General features: G+C 38.4%; 1 protein-coding gene across 3 annotated transcripts; it reads left to right on the plus strand.

Annotated features, from left to right (window-relative positions):
- Window positions 1–6,143: 6,143 nt before the first annotated feature.
- tent5ba (terminal nucleotidyltransferase 5ba) lies at window positions 6,144–10,685 on the plus strand. Of its 3 annotated transcripts, XM_068324345.1 has the most exons (3): window positions 6,144–6,516; window positions 8,953–9,277; window positions 9,389–10,685. In XM_068324345.1, exons 1-3 carry the CDS (start codon window positions 6,361–6,363, stop codon window positions 9,979–9,981), a joined length of 1,074 nt encoding a protein of 357 aa, XP_068180446.1. In that variant the 5' UTR covers window positions 6,144–6,360; the 3' UTR covers window positions 9,982–10,685. The 3 variants fall into 3 exon arrangements, with proteins under 3 accessions (XP_068180446.1, XP_068180445.1, XP_068180447.1); XM_068324344.1 differs by having other exon boundaries at window positions 8,953–10,685; XM_068324346.1 differs by having other exon boundaries at window positions 6,383–6,516; window positions 7,640–10,685.
- The last annotated feature ends 167 nt before the right edge of the window (window positions 10,686–10,852 follow it).

Below are 10,852 nucleotides of genomic sequence, written 5' to 3' on the forward strand. Positions count from 1 at the left end.
GTGTAATATAATAATGTGGCAACTTTGACTTCAGTTAAGGATCCAAACAAACTTTCTACTGCTGACTTCATCAGTATTATTTATGATATGAGTGTATTGCTCTTTAGGTAGTCTTAATATTGTAAGCCTGGGGTTAAGCCCTAACGGTGGTTATGCAATAACAAATGAAGGCCACTGAACTTCATTCACTTGGTAATGGCCCAGTTTGTGCAGCAATGACAATAAAGTTAGACTGACAGATACAAAGTGCACACTGTGTTATTGAGAAGGCATGACCAGACATATTTCCAACAAGTAAAACTGACAGTAATAGCCAGGGTACAGATGAAGTTTTCTGTATTCATTATTATATTGGAAGAAGGAGAAGTTACAAAACATACACAAGATCGATAGATCTGCAGAAAAATCACAAGTATTTGAATTATACAATAGAAGGCTTTGGACCATGGGGTGAATAAAAAGTGGTCTCTTAATCTTCAATTGGTGCTAAAAACTGTGCGGTATGTATCTCAGAGCAGCTTTTGGCCACGTGTGCTACATGCCTAATTACTGCCTGTTTTCATTTATTGAACTACATGAATCTTCGACTCTTCACCAGATATATAAAGGATTTCATTTTTGTTTGAAAAGCTGTTCTATAAGATATACTCCTGATATAATGTCCTGTTATACTTGGAACTGAATGGGAATTTTTCTAAAAACCTTTGATGACAAAAGTTAATGTTCTGTTTGTGTTTCACTAGAGATTTGGTTAAAACTTTCTAGGTTTAAAAACATGCTAAGTATGAGTTTCTTCTTATTTCTGGTAAATGTTCTCACAGTAGGAAACAAACAATTATTCACTACAGTAGCTTCTGATATACTTCCAAACTACAGGGGCATGTCTGAAGAAAATTGGCCGGCATGTTTATTCTAGAAACTTTTATGGTTGGGTTTGTTGACTCAGTGGTATCTACACATTATGGGCAGCTGTCATCTTGTCTCAACATTACTATAGTGTAGATGAAAGTAATTGATCCATGTGGAATAATACCTACAAAGAGATATTCATTTCTCAGCACCCAAGATGAAAGGTGGAATAAAATGGATTTTATTTCATACTGTTGGATATTGTGATTTGTAAGTGGAACCCTAATCATTCTATCAAGATGACTATATGGCCTCACATAACATAATTTAAGCTCCAGTTACAGAATCTAAGTATAGACATTCCAGGCATACAGAAGGAGGTGACAGCGTTTTACTACTGAGCCCAAACATTCCTTGTTTGTGCACTGGCTACTGTACAGGAACAAGAGCAACATTTGAAAGATCTGTGTGCTTGTCTTAGGACAGAAAACAGTCACGACAGATGTATACGTGTTCGTCTCATTCCAGGAGACACAACATAAGTCGTGGGGAAACACGAAAAACGATAACTTGTCTCCAGGGTAAACCGAAGATAACCACTTCCTGTTCTATACTGTACTTTATATATTGTAAATAAATATTAACTTTACTTATTTATTTTTAAAAATTACATTTTTTTAATATAGTACAGAAAAAACTTTGCCATCTCATCTTAAGCAGCTTCCTCTGTATTGGGGTTAATGGGTTGGTAGAAGCTAATACTATATTATGTTTTTTTAATTCTTATTTGTTGTTCAATTACATGATATTATGTGTTTTTATCGGTTTACTAGTGATTTCACAATTCCGCTATTTGTGGTGGACACATGTAAAGTGGAGGTAAGTGACAAAAACTTGCCTTTTATTTTTCTGTGTATTTTTTTTTGAAAATCAATGTATAATTGAAAACTCCGTAACTCGAAAGTTGTTGAAAATAGTTGATTAGTGATAAATCATATATGAAGTTAACAGAAGTTATGTAAGTTATTTATTATATCTATATTTTAGCATGATATTGTGCTTTTTTAAGTTCTTTCTTGTCACTGTTTGACTGACATCCATACATTTTATATAATTATACTTGTATATAACACTCCATCCAGCTTTAGCAGGAGGTAAAATGTATTTCCCCATTCCTCCTTTTTTCAGGGAGTAAAGTGAGTCTTACATAATACTTAGCCAAACATTATATTTGACCATTGAGCTTCAGAGCACTTCAACTATGCAAGAACCCCCCTCATTCAAAGATACTACCATGACTATGTCATAACTATGGAACTGTACAACTTGCAGAAACTAGCAGGAAATAACGCTAATTTTTTTTTTAAATTTTGAACAAAAAACAGGTCAGTGGCAGTAAAAGGGTGATAAACAGAACTCATCTTGGAACATAAAACAGTCAACTTCTTTTCTAATGCTGGTGTTAACTCATAGTCTTTGGGATACACAAACACAATCACTAAATCTAAAATACAGTTTGTTTAATAAAACCTATAACCTATCAAAACACTGCATTTACTTTTTCACAGTTTATCATTTTTCCATTTCACTGTGTTTGCAGTGGATGTGCGAGATGCCACTTGAGTCTTTAGTGTGTTTTGGTGTGTTTATAACTCAGCAGCACACTGTTCTACTCTGCCAAGCTCTACTATAATAAATCAAGCAGGCAGTGCGAGGAGTCTGACGTCAGAAGCACGGCTACTTGCGTAACCTTGTCCCACCTTCCCAAAGGTTTGATCTAGAGCAATCTGGAAAAGTATATTTACTTCTCTTATCTTGCTTCTATCCCTCCGTGATAGAAGCAAGATAAGAGGTAGGCCAGGTAGGCCCTGGCGTCCAGCCTGACTGGTCAACTCAACCAGGTTGTAAAGACCGGTTATCCACTTCTGTGGCAGATTGAGCCTGAAACTCTGAGGGAAAATTGCTTTTCATTTACTCACAAACATCAAAATAGATTTTCAAAATTAGCGGCCAATGTAACGTTAGACATGCAAAGTAGAAGTAACAGCTGCATCATTATTTTAGCTATGGCTGTACACATGAAGCATGTAATATTAATAGCAAACACGTCTAGTTTTACAGGTCTGATGTACAGACATGTAGATAAGATTAAATCGTTTTGGGGCAGAAATGATTTACTGTTTCAGATTATAGGAGCCCTGACAGACTGATAAGAGAAAAGCTCCACAACTCATTCAGTGTGACAGGCCAAGTGTTATCTGTCTTCACACAATTCATCATTAATATACTTTGCTTACTGTTATTTGACAACATCGATATTTGACCATGCTTTTACGACACACTATGACGTCCGATTGTGAGCCTGTACGTGAAAGAAGCTCTGCGTTGTTCCTCTTCCTGTCAGTGGCCATCAGTCGAAGACATAAAAATAATTGACAAAAGAACACTTACTGTCTGTGAGCACATGTACACAAAAACCTCCTTTAAAAATGACCTTTTAGAAATCCCTTTATAGTGATGAATGCGACTTTTGAATTCCACAGTAAAACAAAAGCCATTCATGACCTCTTAAGAAAATAAACACAGGTCTCCTTCAACACATTGTTTAGGCCTTTCACTTCATCAGTGGAATTACATTACATTTTTCTAATGACTGATAATGTTTGACCACACTCAGAACTGGAACATATGCCTGTCTAATACATCATTTGTTTAAGGCGTGTTTAAACATTGATTATGTCAGCTCGCAGCCTTAGTTGTCATGGCTATGGCAGGATGTCAACCGTGAGGTAAACATAGGCTCCAGTGACACTCATAAATAAACAAAAGGATATGGATAAGTGTTGTACACACTTCAGACATAGTTTTGTTACCTTTTATTTTGTTCTGTTTTATGAATGTGTCCATCCCTCTGAGGTATGACTGTGAGGCAACATGAAAAAGTGGTCAGACAGGTGTCAATTACCATCGTCCTCCTTTTTTTTCCCAGAGTGTTTCCCATTCAGGTACAGCCTGTCGCTACTCCCGAGATGCACAGCTGCCACATGGCAGGTTATTTATAGTTCAATGACGCAAATGTCTAGCATCAGCACCTGGCAGGACCCTCAGCCTCTGTCCAGCTGCCCGACAACACGGGATGCTGTTTCCAGGGAAACAGGACTATGTTGACATCACAGGATTTGAAATTATCCTCTATGGAAACCAAAATCCATGTCGCACCCACGCCACAACCTATCTGGGGCTTATGAGACATTATCAGCCCCCAGCTGTTTGCTGTAGTCATTAGTAGGGAAGTGTGCAAATGAACGAAACAGACAGGGTGGAGATACCTGAGAACATCACTGTTTGCATTCTGCTGTCTGCTGCCTTTGAAAGCATGTTGTTGTTATTGTACAATATCACATAATCACTTTAAGCCGGAGACGTTCCTTTGCCTGTACTGTTTACTGGTTAATTTCACACCACAGAAAGAGCGATGACTATTATGAGTCATGTCTGTCATTGTTTGACATCCTTCATCAGGGGATATCAGATAGCAAGGCAGTGAAGTTGTGAGCACAGTCTGTTCTAGTGATGAGGAGAAGAAATCAGAGATCGAGAGGTGAAGCATAGTGGAGGACACTGAATGAAAAGACAGCGGATAAATAAATCAATATACTCGTACCTCCTCCCTCCGTAATTATCTTTTATGTCACAGATGGACCGATATACACATTATTAGGACATAAAATTTACAGAATGATCTGCTGAGATGGCAGGAATGCTTCTGCAGCAAAACAAACACAATATAAAGAAAGGCTCTGCACCACAGATTAGAAGCATAAATGGAAAACTTAAAGGGCATCACAGGTTATCAGAGCCTTTTCAACAAGTCCCTGCTCAATCTTTGGCAAAGCATGAATGGGTTTGTGTGGTTTGACGCTTTTAATTTTCCATTTGTCAGATAAACAACTCAAAGGTGAGGCCCTCCACTTATAAAATGCCATACTGACATTTGATAAGGACCAATAAAAAATATGATTAGCAATCATTGAACAAGTATAATTGCCTGTTATCTTGGGTTAAATACTCTGAAGCTGACAGGAAACATCTGGGTCTCAGTCAAACTTACATTTGTTTTTTTTCCTTTTTTCCCCCTAATGTGGTGATGTTTAGATGTAGGTTTAGATGTATGAAGAACAAAATTTTGCACTTTTAAAAGTCAATGGAGAAACAAAAACTGTATGTGATTTTAGTAAGAGCTGCAAAGCAGAAATCATTATCGCACCATTTTTGTTTTTTTTGCTACTAACAACTCAATGTTGATGCCTTGACATCAAGAAATAAGCATTTATGCTACGAAGTAAATGAAGTGGCTAAATCTTATAATGGCAAACTAAATGACACACAGAAATGTTCTTAATAAAAGCTGGCACGTCGAGCTTTACCTAAAACTGCCTTTCTGTCTTTTTCAAGCCACCTACAGATGAGCCTTTCAGATTGTGCAGAAGACATAATATAATATGAGACATGAATAGAATAAATACATCTTTTTGAACAAACTTTTTCAGCTTGAGGTAATTTTCTGTTGTTCCTGTGAGTTTCTGGGGAATTGTCAATCAATAATTTCAATGTAACATGAGAACATATTCACAGTTTGGCTGAAATGGGCATAACTGTGAATACGAGCAACTATTAATGAAGGGCTTCAAGGTGATAAGACTTGTGGGCAAACATGGGAGTGGAGATCTGTGACTTGAGACAGGAGCTTTCATTTTGTCCATGTTCTGGTAGACAGAGCAGCTTTTGGAGTGTTCTTCAACAAAGTCTGCAGTTTATATTTCCTTCTTTGGAGATGATGGTGTTCATTGGGTTGTGTCTGTGTGATTGTGAAGTGTGTAAGGTGAATTTGCTGGAAATAAAGGAAAAAGAAAAGCATCCTGCATGTTGATAAGATGATAAGATGCAGTGAAGCTCATCATAGTATGTAAAGAGGAGCTTAGGTTTAGGCAGCTGTAACTGGATTTCTCTGTTTGAATCAACATTAATGTCAAATTTGTCCGTATATGACTAAAAACTAACCATCAGAACTCAGGTCCGGTTAGAAGTCCAGGGAAACCCTTTGGTGATCCAGAACGCACCTCAAGCGGGGCAGAGAGAGGACAGGACGCTGTCTATTACGTCACGGGGGGAGGGGGGGTGTTCCTTGGAGACGGGACGTTGAACGTCAGCGACCAAACACGGCAGCCAATCAGAGAGCGTATGCTAATGAGGAGGCTTCTGTCCTTATGAGTCCGCTCTGAGCGGACTGACCGTATTGTAGCGGCGCTCATCGGAGGACGAGGCTGATGACCTGAAGACCAGCATAAACTTTTAACATTTCATCGTCTAAATAACTGGTATATAACTGGAATATATCCTTCTTGCATTGAACAGAAAGAGAGATAGAGAGCTCAAGCGCCGCTAAACAGTCTGCTGATTTAAATAAAAAAAAGAAATCTTCTTGGAGGGGTGACTGAACTTACCTTGGCCATGTCTTGCGGTGATGCCTCGGATCAGAGTCGGCGGTTCTGCGTGTTATCCTGGGATCAGGTGCAGCGCCTGGACTCCATCCTGGGAGAGGCCGTCCCCATCCACGGCAGAGGAAACTTCCCCACGCTGTCTGTGCAACCCCGCCAGATTGCCCAGGTAGTGTCTGACATTATTATTATTATTATTATTATTATTATTATTATTATTATTATTATTATTATTATTATTATTATTATTATTATTATTATTATTATTATTATTATTATTATTATTATTATTATTATTATTATTATTATTATTATTATTATTATTATAGTAGGAGTAATTGTAGTAGTTGTAATAGTAGTAGTAATTGTATTGATTATATACTAGTCACGTGTGAATTTGCGTATAGATTTTTTTTTATAGTAAATGAACAGTATACACAATAGTTATACGTATATATTTTTATATATTTATATGTAAGCCTATTTATGTAATGACTTATATAAATACCAAACTGAATGCCACAATCTATGCGAGTCCGTACTGAATTCAGTAAAACCTTTGCACAACATATTCCCTGGAAACTTTAATAAAATTGAATTGTGTTATATTGGTTGTTTTTCTTTGAATCCAAAGTTGAGAGCTAAGGACTAACCCAGAATATGAGCCTTGTAGGGTTTAGTTTTGGTCCAACCTTACTTAGTTATATTTCGTTGGCACATTATGTCATAATTTTTATTTTACCATGGTTATAAGTTTTGTCTATTTCCTTTTGGTGACAAATATGAAGTGCAGACTTGTTGCTTTGGATTTTAATGGTGTTATACATCGCCTGATTTGATTTAAAAAGCATGATGCAGACATGCCAGTGTCCCTCTACACTTTCAGCCTCACATGCGTTGTTGTGAGGTCTCTTTTCACTGTGGTGATTTTACGTTGCGTTTCTAGACAGTGCAATTTTAAAGTCGCTATCAAATTAAAAAATAAACGTATGGAAGAATGTCTTGTCAAAAAACAGTCAAATAATATGTTTTAGCAATCCTTATGTCAGTTTCATTTACACATTGAAATACTGTAGTCAAAATGAGCTCCATCAGCCTGTGAATCACTGAGATTCATGCTTGTGGTAGCTGAAGGATGAATGCTCCATTGAGCATGCAGGAAGCTTAAATACAGGGTTGGTCCTTGACTCTTGTTTCTCCTGGATTTGTGGAAATCCCATATAATTGTTTTTAGCTAAAAACCATCTGGCATACAGTCTGAAATTTGATTCACTTCTTGTCTCCTGTCACAGCAACCTAGAACATCACCATGTAGCTGAAATATAAACGTGACTGGGTTTGGATATATAGATGTTCCTCTTCTGTAATGCATCAGAGGTGTATGACTGACAGTTTCAACCTTTGTCCTGCAGCATCACTCTCGAGTTCAAGGAAGTAAAGGTCTCATTGTTCATGTGAGATAACAACACCCTCTGATGAGCGAGCCTCTAACAACAACACCTTTCCTTTCCCCCACTTAGATTTTATTGATCTATCCGTAAGTTAAGATAGACTTGATTGGACAGAAGTTGGTTTATGGCCACTTAGCTTTATTATAATATGTATGCTGTGATAACGGCTAAGTGCATGTCTTACCTAGAATGAACAACATTGATGGATCCAGGTAACCATGATAGCCCACAAACACTTCAGTAACATTAATTTTGATTAGAATTTAAACATGTTGGAACCATTTCCTGGATGAGTGATGGTAATTCCATTACTGCCATGTTAAAGGATTGTGGTTTTATTCCTGTGTGAGAGCTTCACTGGCCTTCAAATGTTTGTCTTCATTCAGTAGCCTGACCTGGTGTGTATAAATAGGGCCAGCTTGTTATCTGATCACCATGGGAGAGAGAGTTAACAAACCCTAATCTGATGGGTCAGTGGGGAGATTTAGGATTGTGTCGAAGTGTATATGAACTAGTTTGTACAGTAAGGCTTTGCTGTTTGAATTGTGTCTGATTCAAGTTTGCTCAGTGGAAGAGTGTGTTATTTGTTGTTGTTAGAATCTGTGAACAGATGATATGACAACTTACTGAAACAACTTTCCAGATTAAATAGAAAGGTTATAGTTAGTTGTTGTTGTCTTGGATCATTCATATTTAAGCTTCCAATTATGATATGATTTGTTCCAAGTGTACTTTGAGCAGGATGGTCATTTCTCCCCAGGGTAGAGTCTGATAGGCTGGTGGTGTTGGTATAGCCTATCCCACTGCAGGTCATCCTCTGCCAATAAGGCCACATTGAGGCAAGACTTATTTGTGTAAACATGTGGGTCATTGGGGTAAAGGAAGGAGAAGACTGCTGACCATAAAGAATGTCTTTTACTCGTGATAGACACCATGTGGTCCTGCTCACCACTGTTCACTTTCTTGTCAAGATAATAAAACTCCTCTGTTTTTATTTAGACTCCTGGGTTATTGATTTCCACCAGGCTCGTGAGGAGCCTCTCTAGAAACAGTTCAAGGGTTTAACTTGAGTCTTGTAGGATATATGACTATATGTCATTATTTTTCTTTGTTCTCCAATCACTAATATTATGCTCTGTCTCATTCCTGTCCAGGTTGTGCGAGTGAGGCTGGGGGAGAGGGGCATCAGTGTCACAGATGTGAGGTTGAACGGCTCGGCTGCAAGCCACGTGCTCCATCAGGACTCCGGACTGGGCTATAAGGACTTGGACCTGATCTTCGGTGTGTCGCTGAAAGACGATCAGGCCTTCCGTCTAGTGAAGGACGTAGTGTTGGACTGCCTTTTTGACTTCTTACCTCCTGGGGTCTCTAAGGAACGCATCACAGCACTGACCCTCAAAGAAGTCTATGTACAGAAACTGGTGAAAGTCTGTAATGACACTGACCGCTGGAGCCTCATTTCTCTGTCCAACAACACAGGCAAGAATGTGGAGTTGAAATTTGTGGACTCTTTACGGCGGCAGTTTGAATTCAGTGTGGACTCCTTCCAGATTTGCCTTGATTCTCTGCTCTTATTTGACCGCTGCTCAGAGACGGCCATGTCTGAGAGCTTCCATCCCACTGTGATTGGGGAGAGCGTGTATGGGGACTTCCAGGAGGCCATGGGACACTTACATCAGAAGACCATAGCCACACATAGCCCAGAGGAAATCAGAGGGGGTGGCTTATTGAAATATTGCCACCTGCTGGTGCGAGGGTTCACACCATCTTCAGAGGCAGACATGAAGCAGATGCAACGCTACATGTGCTCTCGCTTCTTCATTGACTTCTCTGACATCGGAGAGCAGCAGAGGAAACTGGAAGCTTACCTACAAAACCACTTTGCTGGTATGGAGCACAAACGCTACGATTGTCTGATGACTCTGCACAAAGTAGTGAACGAGAGCACCGTGTGTCTGATGGGCCACGAGCGGCGCCAGACGCTCAGCCTCATCTCCATGCTGGCACTGAAGGTGCTGGCTGAGCAGAATGCCATCCCCACTATAACGAATGTCACATGTTATTACCAGCCAGCACCATATGTGCAGGACATCAACTTCAGTAATTACTATATTGCACATGTGCAGCCGACTCCAGTTTCACTGTGCAGTAATTCATATCAGACTTGGCTGCCCTGTAACTGAAGAGGCTATGAGAAGGGCAGTGGTGGACATCATCTTGTCCTCCAAGGAAGTGGACTGAAAATTCATTAAAAAAAACAACACATTTTTGTTTGCCAAATGTGATGTGACAATCCTGGACTGCTGTACATCTGAGTGAGCCGACAATATTTTGTTCTCTCTTGCAAACATCAGTAAGATTGCTGGTCATTTCTGAGATGTAATGATATTATTTTGGCTAAGTATTGATTAGGTAAGGAAATATATACTGTATATGTGTGTGTGTGTGTTTATATATACAGTATGTATATACAGTGTGTGTATATATATATATATATATATAGTGTATATATATTGTGTATATATATATATATATATATATACACACACACACACACACACACACACGAACACATATGTGTGTGTATACACACACACATACACACACACATATACATACAGTATATATATGGGTATAAGCAAACAGCTGGTGTTATTTTGTTATTTTCATACTTAAGCTTTATTTTTTTAATTGTTGGACCAAAGATTTAGGCTCTTTGCTGAAAGAAAGTTGAAATTCCAAGTGCCTAAAATGAGCCATTAAACATTCTAAAAATTTCAGTTAAGTCATAAATGGTCATGAGGTGTTTCTTGGATTATTCTTTCTTTTCAGGAACAGAAGTATTCATATTGTGACATTAAAAAGGGAAAAACCTACAATTCTTACATCCTGATTATTTTATTTCTACTTTGGGCTGGAATCATTATTGACATTTTGATTGTTCTCAAGGGCTGAATTTAGTTTAAACTGCTCACTATCTGACACTCCTTCACAGTTCACATTATGATGTTGTAGATTCTCCTGTTTCTATTACAAACAGCAAGTTTTCATTTG

The sequence above is a fragment of the Antennarius striatus genome, chromosome 9 (assembly GCF_040054535.1).
Source record: "Antennarius striatus isolate MH-2024 chromosome 9, ASM4005453v1, whole genome shotgun sequence".
NCBI lineage: Eukaryota > Metazoa > Chordata > Actinopteri > Lophiiformes > Antennariidae > Antennarius > Antennarius striatus.

Bases quoted from the DNA above. Each gene is read 5' to 3' on its own strand.
- tent5ba (XM_068324344.1), top strand. From the start codon at position 6,361: ATGTCTTGCGGTGATGCCTCGGATCAGAGTCGGCGGTTCTGCGTGTTA. The intron at 6,517-8,952 runs GTAGTGTCTGAC...ATTCCTGTCCAG, and splicing joins AACCCCGCCAGATTGCCCAG to GTTGTGCGAGTGAGGCTGGG.